The following is a 19,749-nucleotide window of genomic DNA, read 5'->3' on the forward strand; positions in this document are numbered from 1 at the left end:
CTGTCTGTGTCGGTGTGTGTAAACAACAGTCATGCCTTTGTTCAGATCTACCTCTTATTTTGTTTGAGTAGGTTAGGTTATGTGAACAAAAGAGCTCCCTGCTCGAGCCCCAGGGCACAGAAGTTGCACATAGCACATGAAAAAATATGGCCATGTTTATTAGGTCAAATCATTAGTTAATTTTTAAGCAGGTTGGGCAATGAAGGTAGGTGTAGTTACAGCCTTGGATTACTTTAGCACATGTGCAGTGTCTAAGCCCATAATGCTCATAAACTGTTACTAAGCCTCTGTGTTGTGAAACAATGATTTTTACTATTACTAAATAATTTTAGTGTCAAATATAAAGACACAGAATTGTGGCCACTGTGTTGAGAATAAAATCTGATAAAATAAAAAAATAACTGAGATTTTTTTGATAATAGTAAAAAAAAAATAGTATTATAACAAATAAAAATCAAGTTTCACAGAATGCTGGTTGTTATGGCACCATACATATGTATAAGTGGTGTTTTTTTTAAATAATTTAATAAATGTACATGTTAGGAGTGAATAGAATAATAGGTAAGCAAACTTGCTTTAACTTTACAGTTTAAACTTCAGTATATATAGAAATCCTTTCCAGTAATTCACACTGATGACAGAATGCCGCTTTGGTTGTTAGTCCATAAATTTGTAGTCGTGATATAAAGTATTTTAAAGACAGACAGGAGAAGAAAGAGCTGAATATACCATAAGAATGTACTGTAATCTTTTATTACAAGCTCCATAATGTCAATAAAACCAAGATAATCTTCAGACAACAAAAGCATAATATTTCACATCTCTTGGTGTCAATGGTTAACTTACACTCGTTTGAGCTAGATGGGAAGCTCTCATGGTTCCACTTGTCCTGAATTGCTTGCGTGCGTCAGTTAGATATTTCAAATTGTTTTCCTGTAAAGTTATTGGCTGAAGCCACCGTGTGTGCTTGCCAGTTTGCCAATCAGCTGCCAGAATTCCTGAAATGTCAGTTCCCCGTCATTGTTCTCGTCCAGTGAGCTCATGAGACGGTCAATCACTGCAGGATCACCGGCATTCTGCAAGTTTCAGAAAGAAAGGAGGCATTTTTGAAAAGTTAATCAACAAGAGGGTTATAATCATGAAATGCTGTAGATTCCTGCATTTATAAAGACACTGTATCATTTTCCTGCCTGTGCATTGATGTTAATTGCTATGTTGAAGTCACTGCTTTTTACCTCCCTCCACTATGCTGACGCACCGAGCTACAGTTTAAAACACAAAACTCACTAATGTTGGGCTTCCTCTGGCTATTAAGCACTGCCTATTTTATACTGGAGCTTGTGGAATAAATGATTAGTACTAAAAGAAGAATTAAATCTTACCTTGACAAGGTTCGGTAGTTGAGATGCCACAAGGGTCTGGAATTCCTCTTTGCTCAGGGTGTGTGAGCTGCCATCTTTAGCAGCAAACGTCTTGAACTGGGCCACGAGGATATTAATTGCAGACTCCATGTCTAACTGGAATGGGAGTTTTACGCTACACAAAGCAACGATAATACAAACACAAGAGTGAATGAGAGTTACCGTCACAATTAATACACAAAGCCAATGCAAAAAAAATCAGTTGCTGTTCAGAACATTTAAAAAACATTCCATTTGGTTTGCAGTAAAAAATCAGTGTTGGCTAAAGGCACATTCTTAACAACACAGATTCAGTATGATCAATTAGTAAACAAGGAACAACAAAGAATCTTCATTTCAGTTTCATTAAATAACATCAGCAGAAAATATCCAGAATCCTTAGAGTTGGAAAAGTGAAAGATAAGTAAGAAGTAAAAAGAGTTGTTTTTTTTACCTGGGCAGCTGTGTATTGTAGCAGAAGCAAGCAAATTACTGTTTGAGTCCATTTTCAGCTCCACTTTTATTCCCTTCACCCTAAAGCACAGCTCAGCGGAAAACAAGCTTTTTCCCCAAACAAAACACAGATTCCACAAACGTTAAAGCTGCTTTAATCTGCTGTACAGATCTTTCCATTGCAAATAAAAACACAATTGGTTTCCATGGTCACACTCTTTTAATGTGCAGATTATAAACACATATAGACCAGAAGCAGATTATAAGCATTGAATACAATAAAATATTGTCTTAGATGCGATGAAAAAAAAAACTAATCTAAAGAAGTATATTTTTAATAATTTATTGAAATATAAATTATATTGTATTGATATTTAAAAGAACTATAATGAATAAACTATAATGTATTAGATTATTTATTAATTTATTGTCGAGGCCAGCCACTGGATGATCATAAATTAATTTCAGACATGAAGAAGGTTACTGATGAAATGACAGAGTGCTAAACTGTAGTGTACTAACACGGTCTGATTCTTAACCAAATCTGGCTTTAAAAAGTCCACCTTTAATAAATAATCATTCATAAAAAGAAAGACTGGAAAACAAATTTAATACAAATTTAACTTGACAAACTAATTATCAAAGTATCTATAACTCCATTGTTTAAGTGAAATCATAGAATTAATTCATTCGACTCCCAACAATCTTCTGTACCTTACAATACACAAAGCTGGTGATGTACGTCAGTAAGATGAAGCACAGAAGATAACTGACTTCTTAAAATCATTCAGATTTAAACTGATAATGGTCATCAGTTAAAAGTGCTAGCATGCAAACTAATAATTAAAGTTTCACAACAACGTTCAGAAAGTTCCAATGCATCTGATGACAAGGTAATATATACACAGGACAGAAACCAGTCTGACAATCGAGCAGTTAGTGAGTGTGAACAGGTACAGAGAAGTTGCCCAAAGTAGATGAACACACACGCACGCACACACACGCACACACATTACTTGATGCTCTACGCAGCAAACTGCCACAGGGCCTCCCTCTCGAACTCTTCCATCTCTTCCTCCAGCACATCATCATCCACAAGAACATCTGCCAGGTCCTCCAAGATGTCAGCCACATTTTCTGCAAACTCACCGAAAAGCATTCTGTCATGGCTGAAGACACCACCATGGAAAAACTGGGTAACAAGACGATGGAAAGCTTCCTTATTCTCCACACTGAGCCCTTGCAGTTTGTTCAGGTAGATATTCAGAAGCCCCTGAAAATCAGAGAGCTTAACCTGAATAAGGCCTTCTTCTTCAGTGCAGCCTGACACATCATGGCAGTGTTCAGGAGGATTTTGTTTTCTCCTTAGCTTCTTCTCTTGAACTTTCCAGAAGTCTTTTGAAGATTCATGGTTCTGGGGCACATTATGATCATGCTTATGCTTGTGGCCAGTCTTGGCTTGCCAAGACCTCTCTTGCTTCCTCCTTTCCCTCTCCAGCTTCCTCTCAGTCTTCTTATGCTCGCACTCATACTTCTTTAAGAGCTCTTTGTGCTGTTGGATACCGTCACCCCACTCATTTTTCCTATTTTCTCCTCCTTTGTGCTTCCTCCTCCATTCATCTTTCTTGCCTATGCAGTCCACCTGTTCTGATAACCTCTGCTGCATCTCAGCCAGTCTTTCTCGTAACCTTGTCTTAGGCCAGTCCTGTTTTTTCATTCCTTCCAACCGTGTTTTACTCTGTTCCAAGAGAATCTTCTGTCTCTTGAGCTCTTCTTCTTTTCCCCACTGTCTATCAGGCCCTGCTAGACTTTGACCTTCTTTAACAAAACCAGGAGAAGGTTCCTCACCTAAGAGACAGGTCAAAATCTGTAAAAATGCAATGCTTATGACATAACATCGACATGACATAGAGTCAATAAAATAATACAAGCACACACCAGTGCATATTACCTTCCTATTATTTCTGAAACTAAGGCTAATATTTTTTAAAAGTTTCAGACGATACCAGTCAGTCATTCCTTCCTACACAATGATTATTTAAATTAACTCTCAATCCATTAAAACACATTCATTTATTCAGTCCATTTATTAAAGACATTAGTTAAATTTAACTGAATGAAGTGGACTTTAGAGCTATCTAAAGCTAGATAAATCTAGATAGATTTAGTGCTAGCCAAATAATGGCTACCATTTCAAATTTAAAATCAATTATATTTTTATTTTGTTAATTTAGTTAATGTAATTCAAGTTGTAAAATAGTCCTAAAAGCTATTTTATTATATATACACCAACGTTACAACCCTAACACTGTCAGAATGTTTTCCTCCTGAGTTTTTATTTTTAACTGAATGCACAGTGGATATAAAAATCTACACAACCCAGATAAAATTACAGCTTTCTGTGATGTACATTGAAGCCGAATATTTCTTTGGACAGTATTTGTTTATCTTCCAAAGGGGTTTATACACCGATCAGCAACACCATTAAATCCACCTATGTAATATTGTGTTGTTGTAACCAGGCCTCCCTCTTCCATTGCTCCATGGTCCAGTTCTGACACTCATTTCATTGTCTTTGGTGGTGTACAAGAGTCAGCATGGTCACTCTGATCGCACTGCACAAGCCGTGATACTCTGTGCGTTCTGACTATATAATACATATAAAATATCCCCCATGACACAAGACACTGTAACAACATAAGGACATAATAACAACAATATTCACTTCACCAGGCTTTAATGTTATGGCTGATCAGTGTAACAGAGGTTTATTTAATGATTTTATTTTATATAGAACAAAATGATGTTTGATAGTTTCAATACTTCACTTGTCCTATTCCATATAATATCTGTTTATTTCCTGACCTATACCAATTTATTCCTGGTGGATGTGGAGAAGCTAGTAACAGATGTAAATATTGGACCAGATCCAGAGGAAGTTTCTGTTTAAAATCTAAAACTTACACAATGGTCATTGGCCAATATGTATGGGAAAAGACAAGGGGGAGGTCGAGGAATTCCTTCTTCAGTAAGCACATAATCCTGGTGAGGGATGAGTTTCCTGGAACACTGGGTGTGAGACAGCACTGCATGGGCTTCCAGTCTGTTGTAAGGCACCATGCAGGCAGTCAGTCGAATCCCTGGTCACATCTCAGAGCAATTTAATGTAGCCAATGTATTTAACTTTTAAGAGCTCGTATAATCCCAAATGAAACCATGTGAAGACAGACATTCTTCATTCTTCATCAGAAACTCAAGCTCAGGTTTGACTGCAGATCCTGACCCTGAGTCAACAAGGTTAAAGTGACTGCTGCTTGCTTTTAGCTTCCGTTTACAATGCAAAGCCTTATTAAAGAAATGTCATTATCTTTAAGACAAACTAATTAAAAAGATGAAATCTGAAAACAGCTGTGTTGTACCTGTGAGCTGGCTGAGCTCAGAAACCCTAGCTTTAAGTGCCTCTAACTCTTCTTTCAGGCTTGGCAATGCAGACAACTCTTCCATCATCCTAGCATGTTCTTCATCTGTGATTCCTCTCTCTGCAGCTGCCATCATCGCCCTGTCCAGTTCCTCTTTTTGTGTCTGGGGAGTTGCAGATAGTTTATTATTACATACGTATAAAGATATCATTATATAAAATGTGAAATAACCTACACATTGAAGCTACATAAAAAACTGATCCAGATGAGAATGAACCGTAACACAACAAGAGTCTGTTATTCCAACCTGTATCTGGGCCTCCAGTATGGAAATCTGCTTGTTTTCTTCAACAAGTTTTTCAAGAACTTCCTGGGGTGGAACAGATTGGCAGACTGATTAGAAAAACCTGCAAAAGATGCATTTTCCACACAAAGAGCCAACAATAAGACAAGTCATCTATGAAATGTGGCTCCTTCTTGATAATGTGACAAACATAGGAAGGTAGAACAGATGAAGTAGTACGTAGAAAAAATTCAACCTGGTCACTTAACTCTGACCCATCAAAGTCATCTGGGTGGAGAGAGAGATAGATACACAGAGAGAGAGAGAGAGAGAGAGAGAGAGAGAGAGAGAGAGAGAGAGAGAGAGAGAGAGAGAGAAAGTGTGTGTTAGGGTAAGAACGGAGAAATTATTTAGAATCAAGTAAAAGGTTGAATGTAAAAAGTTGAATGTAAGTAAAGTGCCACAGAATTCCAGTGCTTTGCTTCATCAAATTAAAAGATTTGTTGTACTGATACTCATCACTAATCCTAACTGACACAGCTAACAATTGTTTAAACAATAATTATGTAAGTGCACACAACTGTTTTTAAAAAGTTGGTTCAACATGCTCTCACACAAGGCAATGACACCATACAAGTGTGTACAACGTCATGTATATCAGTTACACAGTTCACAAAACACGGCATCATGGTTATAATGAAGGTTAGGAAAGACGCAATGTGAGCACCCGATGCTATTCAGTCAGATTAAGCATACAGGTTTTTGGTAGAAGTGTCCCTCTGTCTCTGAGCTAGGTCCAAGTTTGTATTTTCCTTCAGTAGAGGTCATAGGATTGTTTAGATGTGTTAAGGTGGTCCTAAATCAGCTCTAAAGGGAGACCTCTACCTGTACACAGTACACAAGCTTACACTGCCATCTAGCTGTACCTACCACCGGCTCGGTCAAATGTGATACCTGGAGACGCAACACAAAATAAAGCAAGACCCTAAAATGTACAGATTATTTCTAAAATCATAGAATCTGGAAAAAGATGTACATGGTCTTGACTGGTATTTTTTGGGAAATATTCATAACATAACTGCAGAACTCACAAGAGAAAAAAAAGGAGCCGAGACACAACAGTGCCAGAGCTCCAATGATCAGGTGGCTCAGCGAAAAGCCAAGTTTCCCCTCTTTCCTGTCTGGAAGCTTAAATTCGGTTTCCTCCACATCTTCCTCATCTGAGCTCTGTCTCAGTTCCTCAGGAGAGCGTAGAAGTCTCTGTCGAAGTCCTCTGTCCTCTTCTCGATGCTCAATCGGCAAATCAGCACCAAGGGATTCTTAACAAAACAGGATGAAATAAGAGCCTGAAAATGACAGTGATGGGAATGTGGTAGTGAGGAAGAAGAAAGCCAGACTATAAAGCACAGTACCTGCCTCCCTTACAACATGTATGGATTTATGTTCCTCTCTGTCAGTTAGAAGCTCTTTCTCTTCCAAGACAGTGGAAGCAAGAGATTCTGGGTAAGGACTCTCAGCTGCAATGCTAACATTCATTTTTGAAGACAGACTAGATGATGAGATTTCAGGGCAGGAGCTAACCCCAGTGTGGACATCTAACACAGGGACTGCAGAGGTATGACCAACACCAGAGAAAGGGCTTACATCTGCAGTATTATCAGAGAAAGAAGACTCTGGGTGAACAGGGAAGGGGCTCATTTCAGCTGTAGGATCTGACACAGGAACAATTTCAGCTGTAGGATCTGACACAGGACCAATTTCAGCTGTAGGTTCTGAAAAAGGACCAATTTTATCCACAAATTTAGGTACTGCTTCGGCTCCAACTTCAGGGAGTGGACACTGTTTGGCTAAGAAATCAAAGGTAGGATGCGCATCAGATAAAGACTCTTCATAAGATGTTTCAAGGAAAGGTTCCTGTGAAAGAAAGAGGGATGACTCAGTAGCTAAGCTAAAGGGAACTGCTCCAAGCAGATCATTGTCTGGTGGAGAGGTTGTTATCGTAGCATGGATGACTGGTGCACAAATCTCAGAATCAGCCTCTATGCTTGGACCAGTTTCTGCTCCCTCTTCAAATAACTCTGGGGATGTTTCTTGGCAAACCTGCAAATACATTTCACATGATTTCAAAAGTTCTATCTGCTTTACAAATTTACTATTTGGGTTTAAATACAAAAAGACTTTTTAATGATCCTTTTATGATAATATCAGCATTCGTATCTTAAGCAGTTATTTGCTGTGTTGTTTACTTCTGTGCTTTGTTGCAAAATATTTATTTTATCTGATGTTGTTTTGCACTAATCAGACCTCAGCTCTACATCTACATGTTGTTACAATAAGTTTGATTCAGGACAGAGATGTGAACAGAACAGAATATGAACAGAGATAAGAAACGAATGAAATCTGACTCAAATCACAATATGTAAATGATTACTATAGGTTTTTAAGTGTAGGTTCACAGATAATGGATAGGTTTAATATGATCGTTAGTAATAACCTGGTGGCCCTCTTCTGACAACATGGTCTCCAGTGCAGCTTCACTATCACTCTGTTTCATCTCAAAGGCACTTCCTGTGATAAACAGAGGTGTAAAACTCAGATTATATTCATACGTCTATTCATTTAATATAACTGTGTCTAATAAGATGACATTCAGGTGCAGGATTGACAAGATAACCTCCAACTTCCTCTGAAAGGCTTGGTACATCACCAATACTCTCTGTTCCATCATCTACTGGTCCAGCAGTGTCAATGGCAGCTTCCTGAAATAAATAAATGCTTCTCTGAATTTTCACAATACAGCATGTTAGTATTCTACATCTCAGTTTCTACCTTACTCCTAAACCAATGCACTACACATAAAAGTATGAAGACATAAATGTTGTAGATTGTAGATAAAGACAGAGGTAATCTAAGGATTTTTTGTTTTTTTGTTTATTTGTTTTTGTATCACGTGTAAACTGACTGCTGCATGTGAAAATCCCACAAGATCAGAAGTTTCTGAAATACTCAGAAGGCGCCGCACGCACCTCCCGAATGCTAGCAAAGGGAAGCACCCCCAGAATATTTAGCTCTTCCGGACTACACCTCCCAGAATCTTTCATCGCCGCTGATTACGCTGCCACCTGCTCCTCATCAACCACTCCCTACATAAGCTGAACTTGAACTCTACGCTGGTGCGAAGTCTCTATGTGTTTCTACCGTCATTCTGAGCGTTTTCTGTGTATTCCTAGTTTGGTTTTGATCCTGATTCTGTCTACTGTTTTTTCTGATTGCTTGCTGCCTGCCTCGGCTTTCTGCCTGTTTGCCGTTGCCGAATTCTGTATCCGCTCTGATATTGTGTTTGCCGGCTTCGACCCTGCCTGTCTGACTTCGAGTGTTCTCTTTCATCATCTCGTGTTCGAGATCCACCTATGGGAAGGGCATCCGTTCCTGACCTCTACAGAAGCATCCAATTGCACCAAGTCTGGCTTGACAGACAGGAGCACGTGCCAAAGCCCGGTAAGGTAACGCCCCTTATCCGAGTGCATAATGCACCTGCACGCGCTGCCTTTCCTCATTTTACTTTCGCTTCTCGCGACTTCTGATCCTACCTCACAGCTCCCTGGTTTTTTGGACTGCATTTTCTGTCTTCAGGAGGACATATCGCTTGATCAGCCTTCGCCGGACGTGTTCGTCCTCAGCCAGGTTAGCTTCGCGAGCCGCCCACGCTCGCACCCCCCTTTTTTTCCGTAGGCTGCCCGCCTGCTTTTTTGCCTTTTTTTCCTCCTTATGGCGCTCTCCAAAGCGGCTCCAGCTACTCCGGTGGATGAACTATCGTGAGCTTGCCCGGCCGCGTGCGGCACGCTTATCGCCGTGAGGGATTCCCATCCCTTCTGCGTATTCTGCACGGGTCTCAAGCATGTGCAAGAGGCTATTGATCTGCCAGAGAACTGTAGCCATTGCCTGGCGCTCCCAAAAAAAGCTCCTGCGTCGCAGGCTCAAGACGGCCACTTCCCAGTGTGTCGACTGCGAGCGAGGGGGGAAAAGGCGACGACACCGCACTCCCGGGGGCCTCCTGCGGCGCGGCTTCCTCTGACTGGGCCGACATGTGTCCTTCCCCAATTAAGGATTTACTACCGGCCGACGACTTCTTCCCCGAAGGACCGGCAGGTTCCAGGGATGGGGCCGAGGCGGGCCTTCTCGAGGGCTCGGATGACGAGGTAGCCATCCCGTCTTCCGCGGCCCCTCAGGCTCCCCCCGCAATCGGTGCTGTTGGAGCTTTGCGAACGCGCCGCCGCGGGCCTCGACATCGAATGCCCGGCTCTCCTGAACGCTTCGGATCAGGAGAGGGATGTGTGTGACAGTAAGCTTCTAGGGCCTCCTGCGGGCCCGAGGAAGCAGCTCCTGCATGTCCTCCCTGCATGTGCAAAACACATGAGGTATTGCTGGGGAGATCCGCTTGATCTAAAACACGGTCTCACGGGTTTGAGGTGAAGGATATGGCGGGTCTGGGCATGGGCGACCCCCCCGTGATCGAGCCTTCCATCGCCAGACACCTTAACCCATCCCTGGGCGGGCTGCTCACCCCACCCATGCCCGTCCTCCTGGGCAAGATGGATCGTTTCTCCGCATCAATCCATCAGGCGTCTTATAAAGCCTCAGCTCTTTCCATTCGAGCTCTCAATGTCTCCTCGCTGTTGTCCGCGTATCAGGCGGAACTCCTGCTTGATTTGGGCCAGCAGCTGGAGAGTGGGTCGCCATCCCCTGATCTCTGGAAGGAGATCGTCACGGTCAGTGACCTCGTCCTCCGCAATGCCCGTCAGACTGTCCAGGCTAGCGGGCGCTCTATGGCTTTGTCGGTGGTCGGAGAACATGCGCTGTGGCTCAACCTATCTGGTCTCCCCGATAGTGAGAGGCGCAGCATCGCTGGGGCACCAGTTGAGCCGGGTCAAGTTCTTTTCGGCCCAGCCGTTGCGCTGATGCAGCAGCGCTGCGTTGATAAGAAGAAGGAGGATGAGGCCTTCAAATTGTGTCTTCCTAGAAAAAAAGCCGCCACCGCGCCAGACGCCATCTCGGCGGCCGCCTAACACTTCTGCTGCGGGACGCCAGTCCCACTACGCTGGCGGGTCCAACAAACCCCGTGGGAATCCACAGGCTCAGCAGGGCAGGGCGGGCCCCCTCCGCCCCTGATAGGCCCTGGGGTAAGACGTCTTTCGCCGCCGCCGCAGCTCAGAGGCCTCCTATCCCCGCTCCTTCTGTTCCGAAACGTAAGCGGCCGACCTGATGTTCGGCTTCTGGGGGTCTTCAGTCCGCATTCATGGGCAGCAAGTCCTCCGGACACCCGTTCTACCCTCCAGGTTCACCCGTCCAAGAGATGGAGGGTCTCCTTCGGCGAGGTCGGCCCCCCCCTCGCTGGCGAGGGTCATCCTTTGTTCCGCACAGGCTTCACCATTCCCCATGTCGCCCAGAGTGCATTCCCCGGTCCCAGTAGGGACGGTCGTGGGATCGAGTGCAGAAGCAGTGTCACCAAACACCCCCCTTCGCACACCTCTCACATGTTCAATAAAGGCTACGACCCCAGTTTTTCACAAAAAAATGATGAAAACTTCTCTGGTTTGGCCACTGGAGGGTGCCGTCGCGCCATCAATGAACGGTCCGGCCGGACCGGCCCCCGGCATCCCGCCCTCCCGTGTAGGGACGCTCGTGAGTCAAGTGACAGCCTGGCTGTCTGTCTTGGCCCCCGATTGGGTGATTCACACAGTCACGAGGGGTTACAGACTTCAGTTTGTCCAATCACCCCCGCGGTTCAACAGACCACACGGACCAGGGCTCCGCCCACATTCTGAAAGACGAGATCTCATCTCTTCTCGAGAAGGGAGCGATTCGAGTTGTGCCCACGCATCTAAGCGATCAGGGGTTTTATTCTCGTTATTTCCTGGTCCCGAAGAAGGACGGATCTCTCCGTCCTATTCTGGATCTCAGAGTGTTGAACAAACATTTACGGAAATACAACTTGAATGTTAACTAGAATGTTAACATACGACTCTCATACGTTCGATAAAGCGGAACGATTGGTTTTGCTCGATCGATCTGAGCGATGCTTTTTTCCACATAAGCATCTATCCTCCACACACAAAATTCCTTCGTTCCACCTACGCCTTGTATGTAACGAATTCACACTCCTTCCGTTCAGACTCGCGCTGAGTCCGCGGACGTTCTGTCTGTGTGTGGAGGCGGGGCTTGCGCCGCTGAGAATAGCGGGTCTCAGGATCCTGACTTACATAGACGATTGGCTTATTATAGCCGATTCGAGAGAGAATGTGATTCAGAACACTGCCCATGTGATCTCACACGTCACTGCGCTTGGGTTCAGAGTCAATGTGTTAAAGAGCAATTTCACTCCTGCTCAGGAAGTCATATTCCTGGGTCTGGAGCTGAATTCCGCCACGATGCGCCTAGCGTCTCTTCATTCATGAACTGTCTATCGCGGGTCAGGGAAGGGGCGCGGATACAGTATCGCACATGTCTCAGATTACAGGGTCTTATGGCTTCGGCTGTCCATGTCTTGCCTCTAGTTCTTCTGAGAATGAGGGCTTACATGAAGTGGATTTTGTCCCTTCATCTCTGCCCGTTGCGCGATTTTTTCCGCTTTGTCTCGGTGACGCGCGTGTGCATGGCCGCGCTGCGCCACTGGAGAGTTGCAGAGTTTTACGCACATAGGACCCCTCTCGGGGCGGTCATGATGCGGAAAGTGGTCACGACAGATGCCTCCTTGACAGGGTGGGGAGCCACTCAAGAGGGCAGATCAGTGAACGGTGTGTGGCCGATCTCATTTCGCTCAGCCCATATAAATTACTTGGAGCTCCGCACTGTGTGGAAAGCTCTGATGCATTTCTCACCCCGGCATCATGTGCTGGTACGCTGCGACAATATGACAGCTGTAGCATATATCAACCGTCAAGGCGGCATGCGCTCCTCCAGGCTTCACGCTCTGGTTCACAAGCTGTTGGTATGGAACACGCGGCATTTTCTGTCGTTACGGGCGACTCACGTCCCGGGCCTTTTGAACAGGGGTACAGACCTTCTGTCGAGGGGGAACCCTCTGTACGGAGAGTGGAGGCTCCACCCCCAGATAGTGGGACTGCTCTGGGAGAGGTTCGGCCAGGCTGCCGTCGATCTCTTCGCCTCGCGCAAAAACGCCCACTGTCCTATGTTCTTCTTGCTTCGGGACGAGGACGCCCCCCTCGGCGTGGACGCTCTGGCTCATCCATGGCCCAGCGCACTGCTCTACGCTTTCCCTCCGCTCTGCCTGATATCCCCGACCCTGGCCAGGGTCGTGGTGCAGGGTTTATCTCTGATCCTCATAGCCCCCAGGTGGCCCAAGGCACCTTGGCTAGCGGAGATAATTCCTCTTCTGTGTGCGGAGCCGTGGCCACTCCCGTTGCGTACGGACCTCCTGACCCAGGCGAACAGGGAGATTTTTCATCCTCACCCGGGCAGGGTGGCTCTCTGGGCCTGGCCCGTGAGAGGGCGATTTTGAGCACGCTGGGGCTTCCCCCCCGTGTTATCGCCACGATTCAGAGTGCCTGGGCCCCTTCCACACGCTCTCTCTATGATTGCAAATGGCGTGTGTTTGAGGCGTGGTGCGAGGAGCTCTCGTATCTGTGCTCAGTCACTGATATTCTGGGTTTTTTACAAGGCCTTATCGATCGTGGCAGGTCTTTTTCGACAATTAAGGTCTATTTGGCGGCTATCGCTGCATGTCACGCCGGTTTCGGCGACACTACGGTGGGGCAGCACCCCCTTATCCGTAGATTTATGAGGGGCGCGCGCCGCTCCCTGCCGGTCACCAGGAGTGTGGTCCCGGATTGGGATCTCTCCATGGTGCTGGAGGTGTTGGCCCAACAGCCTTTTGAGCCCCTGGGGGATATCTCCCTCAGGTTGCTGTCCTTCAAGATGGCGCTGCTCCTGGCTTTGGCTTCCGCCAAACGTGTCAGTGATTTGCATGTGCTCTCGGTTCATTCCTCGTGCACCAAATTCTTAAGCCTAACCCGGCCTTCGTGCCTAAGTGCTTTCCAGCCTTCACTGGTGGTGTGATTGAGCTCTCCGCTTTTCACCCTCCTCCTTTTTCCTCTGCGGAGGACCAGAGGTTGAATGCTTTGTGCCCTTGCGCGCCCTACGGGCGTATGTGGACAGCGATCAGCTCTTCATCTCTTGGGCCCCGCCGAACACGGGAAAACCCATCTCTAAGCAACGCCTCTCTCGCTGGATTGTAGAAGCTATCTCCTTAGCGTATGAGTCTAGGGGCGTGCAGCCTCCAGACAGCCTCAGGGCTCACTCCACTAGAGGCTTGGCTGCTTCGTGGGCTCTGTTTGGGGGAGTTCCCTTGCAGGACATTTGTGCCGCAGCGAGCTGGTCCTCTCCGCACACCTTTGTCAGGCACTACCAGCTTGATGTTACTCGTACCACCGTGGCTCATGCGGTCTTGAGTGTGGGCTCTTCGTAGCCACGTGCACTCTTGTCAGCCCTGTCCGCCCGGCCAGGCTGTGCATCTTTTCAGGCATATGGTCTTCTCCCCGCCATACGCTCGGGTTGGTCCATTTACATGTTTATTTACATGTTCTTTTCCTGCAGGCTGCCCGCTTGTTAGACGTCAGCGAGGTTTTAACATGCATGTTGCCGCATGCTGTGTTTCCCTTTGGCTGAGCTTTTTGCCCAGCGCAGTATGTTATGTCTGCTGCTTTGTGACGTGCCGAGCACCACCTTTTTGGCCGTCCTCGCTGTGAGTGTATTGGGCAACCGGGGAGTTGTCTATATCTCCCATAGGTGGATCTCGAACACGAGATGATGAAAGAGAACATTAGGTTACTGTCGTAACCCCGGTTCTCTGAAACATCGAGTGGAGAGGTCCACCAAGTTTGCCCCGCTTGCTGCACGAGAAGCGAATATGTACACTGAGGAAAGGCAGCGCGTGCAGGTCCATTATGCACTCAGGTAAGGGACGTTACCTTACCGGCCTTTGGCACGCGCTCCTGTCTGTCAAGCCAGACTTGGTGCAATCGGATGCTTCTGTAGAGGTCAGAAACGGATGCCCTTCCCATAGGTGGATCTCTCCACTCGATGTTTCAGAGAACCGGGGTTACGACAGTAACCTAATGTTTGTTCATTAAAACCGCTGCACATGGATCCTCAGCCTGTTGACCCCTCATTACAGGAACAGATAGTGGGAAAGATTCACATTTCTCCATTTTGCAACTAGTGAAATTTGTCTATTACCAGATTACAGAAAAATAATTCCAATTTATAACGATTAAACATTCCAGCTCTTTGGCCTCGACGCCGCTGACGATGTTTCGAGCTTCAAAATATTTTTAATCAAAGCCATTGTTTTGAGCCTAAAGTTGTATTGTGATTCCTAACAGCTCGAATTACTAATTGTAAGGCATGACAGTGAAAGAAATCATGTTCTTTAAGAACATGGTATTTTTTAACATTCATAACTCATTTATAAGCTCAGTCCTGGGGCACCAAACATCCCCATTCATGTCTTGTTCTGGCTGCCTTTTAGATGTGAACTGAATATTAACAAATATTTAACTGCAATCACTGATTTAACTGTATTTTTGTTGTGGTCTGATGACATAAGAATAAAAATAATGTAATAATTTCCACACCCTATAACAACAACCATGAATCAACATCTATAAGATGTTCTATGCACAAATAACGATTAAAATATGATGCTGTATGATTTGATTATGTACTTTAGTTGTTTTTATCTAATATTTAATTGGGATTAGATCACATAAACAGGCTCAAATGAAGTAAGTGCAGTTTGGTTATGTTTAACTAAAACAAGCATCTAAAGTACACCATTACTGTACATTCTGCCCAATATTTCACATTCATCTATGTGTATATAACGTGTGTGTGTGTGTGTATATATATATATATATATATATATATATATATATATATATATATATATATATATATATATATATATATATATATATATATATATAGTACACACACACACAGTAGGTGGCGGTAAATGCACCTTAAGTTTTTTTGCCAACCGCCAATAAAAATCAGATGCTTACGAGGCACAATTCAAACTACAGGCTATCAGTTACACGGTTGTAAATGGGAATAGAGCAGCTGCAAAAGAATTCAACATCAATAAATCTATGGTTCGGAAGTGGAGGACACAAGAAAATGAACTGTGCCAAGTTAAGAAAACACAGTAGATGAGGACTTTGATGGATTTGTGGGAGAAGCTTGATTAAAAAATAATGTGTGTGTATTGTTAAATAGTAGTATAAAGTTCAACTAAACTCACGTTTTGTTTCTGTTACCCTTTTTTGTAGACCGTATGTTTTAGCATGCGCCTTATAATACGGTGCGCCTTATGTATGGGTTAAGTACAGAAATAGACCCCGTAGTGCAGAAAATACTGTATGTATATATTATTAGTAGACTGTTTATTCAGCTTGCTAACTCCTTAAATGCCATAATCTTGTAATCTTTCACTTTGCACATTCCTCTTCAATGCCGTAGCCTTAGAACCATTTCTGTAATTCTTAATGATGTCCACACATCTCTGCACCGTTATAGCCTTTATATTCATATACTGTATGCCTTTATATTTATTCACTGTACTCCTGTATATCCACAAATCTCTGCACTGTTATAGCCTTTATATTTATTCACTGTATATGCTTTCATATATACCACTTGCTGTAAATATGCTAGATATTTATCTGCACTTTTGCACGACTGCTACATTTTGCACTTCTGGTGATGCCAAACTGCATTTCGTTGCTGTGTACCTGTACAATGCAATGACAAAAAAGTTGTATCTATCTATCTATCTATCTATCTATCTATCTATCTATCTATCTATCTAAGGCCTAAAAGTGTTGAATATTAAGAAGAAAATTTATAACCAAATGTGTCCCATTCTTTTATATAATATCTTCCTTAATAAAAGTAATGATGTGTGTTGTGTCCTTGCCTCAGGAGAGAGGAGGGTCCAACTGTTACTGGATGACCCACTACTGCTGCTGCTGCTGTTATCTGACATCACTTCAGTGTGACTGACTCAGCAGCTGCAAAATATCAACATGGACTTAAACGCTGCACACAGATAAAAATTCTAAATCGTAATCGTAATTCTAAATTTCGGAAAGAAAAAAACAACCTCAACCCCAGAATTCAGCGCTGACGCCAGACCAGCTGACGCATGTAAACACATGAGCACAGAAAATCCCATTAGGATGTTCCTACTTCCCACAAAAGTCGAATGCAGTAATAGTATTGCACATGACCACGACGTCACTTACCGAGCAAACGAGTTTAGCATTCTGGGATACAATGACACGCAGATTAGCATAATAACAGCAACGTTATATAAAAGAAACATTCAGACAGTTTCACTTGTGTATCCCTATGTCTCACTATACATCTGTATCCCAACACTATACTGTCTCGCTATAGATCTGTATCCTATGTCTCACTATACATCTGTATCCCAACACTATACTGTCTCGCTATAGATCTGTATCCCACTGTACTCCTGTATGTCCACATATCTCTGCACTGTTATAGCTTTTATATTTATTCACTGTATATGCTTTCATATATACCACTTGCTGTAAATATGCTAGATATTTATCTGCACTTTTACACGACTGCTACATTTTGCACTTCTGGTAGATGCCAAACTGTTTCACTTGTGTCTCACTATAGATCTGTATCCCAACACTATACTGTCTCACTATACATCTGTATCCCAACACTATACTGTCTCACTATAGATCTGTTTCCCAACACAATACTGTCTCACTATAGATCTGTTTCCCAACACAATACTGTCTCACTATACATCTATATCCCAACACTATACTGTCTCACTATACATCTGTATCCCAACACTATACAGTCTCACTATAGATCTGTATCCCAACACTATACAGTCTCACTATAGATCCGTATCCCAACACTATACTGACTCACTATACATCTGTATCCCAACACTATACAGTCTCACTATAGATCTGTATCCCAACACTATACAGTCTCACTATAGATCCGTATCCCAACACTATACTGACTCACTATACATCTGTATCCCAACACTATACTGTCTCACTATAGATCTGTATCCCAACACTATACTGTCTCACTATACATCTGTATCCCAACACTATACTGTCTCACTATACATCTGTATCCCAACACACTGTCTCACTATACAGACACGACACAAAATGAAGGCTTCTGGACGGCTCGTTGTAGATTGTAGCTCATTCCAGTCCTTAAATGACCATACCGTATTTATAAAATGCAAATGCAGAATCCTTCTCTCTTCGTTTCTCTTTGCTTCAATGATTTTTATGCGTTTATGTGTCCAAAGTTGTGAACTTCGGGAATTCCGAGTTCCGTTCCGCCTACAGCCGCATAGTGTCCAGTGACGTCAGAAGGAATCTGCCAATCAGGTCGTTTATACAGCCTGTTGCTCCTGGTGATGGACAGTTACAGGTGAGACAGTGTATGAGCTCTTCTGGTCTATCGCACACTAGAAAGTGGCATCACAACTTGTGTGTGTGTCCTATATATACACAGGGATTGGGACACGTACTCCAGCACTGAGCTGACACGTCTGCATAGCAAAGGGCTATATTTGTTGGGGTTTCCCATGTGGACTGTCTCAAGCTAATAATATTAGTCTGATATTACATCAGAGGGACAAAAAACAAGTTAGATTTTCTTCCTCTCTGTGATAATAAAACAAAATTACTATAGGATGTGCAGTGAAGATAGAAAAACATCAGTGCAACCAAATGAGTGTGTACAGAAAGTGTGTACAGAATAAGGCATAACTTCTCTTTCTATAGGCAAATCTGAAATATTAGTTGGTATGGTAGTTTATGTTAGAGGTTTATAATGATTAACACCAAATACTGCTTTTCCAAACCAAAATCCATTTTTTATAAAAATGGATCAAAGGCTTATTTGTTTGTTTGTTTTTCCAAGATCAAGACAGTGAATCTTTATGCCCTAATTTTCCTTAAGTAAATTGCACACACATACCCAGCTGTCAATGGAATGTAAAAAAAAAAAGAATAATAAAAATGGTCCCAATTCCAGCCCTGGGCTGAGTACAACCCACAACCAAGCTGTGTCCATCATTCAGCCATGTAGCTATACATCTGACCATCACAAGGGCCCTGCACACCCCCATGTCTGTGAAACCTAGCAGTGGCATTCATGTCAACAGTGTTGGTGTATAATATGGGATAAATATGAGTTTATTTTGAGATCAGTAAGGAAGGGTCAAACTACTGATGCAAACATGAACAGTGTATCTCGTAATAATATTCATGTTAACCGAGTTGCAAGGTTATGAGTACTGCATTTACAACAAATCTGCACTACTAAGCAAAAAAAGTTGGAGTAGCTTTTTCTTCATTTTTACAGTAACTGTGATGACTATTGTCTGTGTTTATGTAACTGGACTATCTGCCAATTCCATCTCCTAAATTTCCATCAGTTTGGGTTCACAGTATTCTGTGACAGCACCACCTTCTTGGCTACTGTGTGGAGGATCCTCTAAAGTGCATGCCGGGCCAACACTCTACAGTATGTGTCTCTATAGGGCACAATGGCTTAGCGGTTAGCACATTTGCCTAGCATCTCTGGGGTAGTGGTTTAATTCCAACGTGGAGGTTGTGTTCTCAGTTGCAGGTTCCATATAAATGGATGAGTTTTAACACTTTTTTAAATCAGAGAGCTGAAAATGGTTTTATTTTTGTTGTGGTTATAATAATCATTTAAAGTCAGTTAAGGTTAGTCAGTACAGGAACTTAGAAATACAGGAATCTTAACATTCTTCCAAATCTGAAAAGCTAGTTTACTACTTTAACCAGCACTGCCTAAGAACGGTGGTGAGGAGGTTTGTTATTGGACTGTAAGGAAGGTCAAGTTTTAGAATAAATGTTCAGGTTTCAGAATAAATGTTTTTACTGTTTAAATTTCAGTTTAACTAACTTTGTGAGAATTACATTTTATAAAATCTGCAAGGCAAAAGCCAGAGGCATTTTATATTTAATAAAAACACACATGAATATTTTACTTTTTATAATTTAAGGCAATTTGGAATTTTTCATTTGGCGATTGTTATTTAGTCACATATTACCAAAAAAAAAGCCCC

The 19,749-nt window shown here is 43.2% G+C and overlaps 2 protein-coding genes across 5 annotated transcripts; both read right to left on the reverse strand.

Moving 5' to 3' along the window:
* Positions 1–737: 737 nt before the first annotated feature.
* s100a11 (S100 calcium binding protein A11) lies at positions 738–2,002 on the reverse strand. The gene is made up of 3 exons (XM_027154981.2): positions 1,855–2,002; positions 1,383–1,536; positions 738–1,076 (listed from the first exon to the last, which is right to left on the reverse strand). Exons 2-3 carry the CDS (start codon positions 1,509–1,511, stop codon positions 942–944), a joined length of 264 nt encoding a protein of 87 aa, XP_027010782.1. The 5' UTR covers positions 1,512–1,536; positions 1,855–2,002; the 3' UTR covers positions 738–941.
* Positions 2,003–2,398: 396 nt separating this feature from the next.
* On the reverse strand, positions 2,399–18,127 carry pbxip1a (pre-B-cell leukemia homeobox interacting protein 1a). 4 transcript variants are annotated; one of them, XM_027154935.2, is made up of 13 exons: positions 17,869–18,127; positions 16,880–16,900; positions 16,738–16,772; positions 16,552–16,645; positions 8,230–8,314; positions 8,050–8,123; positions 6,968–7,655; positions 6,647–6,874; positions 6,486–6,509; positions 5,812–5,843; positions 5,580–5,642; positions 5,273–5,435; positions 2,399–3,701 (listed from the first exon to the last, which is right to left on the reverse strand). In XM_027154935.2, the coding sequence occupies exons 4-13, from the start codon at positions 16,618–16,620 to the stop codon at positions 2,878–2,880; spliced, it is 2,250 nt and encodes a 749-aa protein (XP_027010736.1). In that variant the 5' UTR covers positions 16,621–16,645; positions 16,738–16,772; positions 16,880–16,900; positions 17,869–18,127; the 3' UTR covers positions 2,399–2,877. The 4 variants fall into 4 exon arrangements, with proteins under 4 accessions (XP_027010736.1, XP_027010734.1, XP_027010738.1 ...); XM_027154933.2 differs by lacking the exons at positions 16,738–16,772; positions 16,880–16,900; XM_027154937.2 differs by lacking the exons at positions 16,552–16,645; positions 16,738–16,772; positions 16,880–16,900 and having other exon boundaries at positions 17,869–18,126.
* Between the last annotated feature and the right edge of the window lie 1,622 nt (positions 18,128–19,749).

This window comes from Tachysurus fulvidraco, chromosome 7, assembly GCF_022655615.1.
Source record: "Tachysurus fulvidraco isolate hzauxx_2018 chromosome 7, HZAU_PFXX_2.0, whole genome shotgun sequence".
Lineage (NCBI taxonomy): Eukaryota > Metazoa > Chordata > Actinopteri > Siluriformes > Bagridae > Tachysurus > Tachysurus fulvidraco.

Excerpts from the sequence above, each read along its gene's own strand:
- s100a11 (XM_027154981.2), bottom strand. The coding sequence starts at position 1,511 with ATGGAGTCTGCAATTAATATCCTCGTGGCCCAGTTCAAGACGTTTGCT. Across the intron at positions 1,077-1,382 it reads AACTACCGAACCTTGTCAAG|AATGCCGGTGATCCTGCAGT; the intron begins GTAAGATTTAAT and ends TGAAACTTGCAG.
- pbxip1a (XM_027154933.2), bottom strand. The coding sequence starts at position 16,620 with ATGTCAGATAACAGCAGCAGCAGCAGTAGTGGGTCATCCAGTAACAGT. Across the intron at positions 7,656-8,049 it reads TGTCAGAAGAGGGCCACCAG|GTTTGCCAAGAAACATCCCC; the intron begins GTTATTACTAAC and ends ATGTATTTGCAG. Across the intron at positions 3,702-5,272 it reads TGAGCTCAGCCAGCTCACAG|GTGAGGAACCTTCTCCTGGT; the intron begins GTACAACACAGC and ends CCTGTCTCTTAG.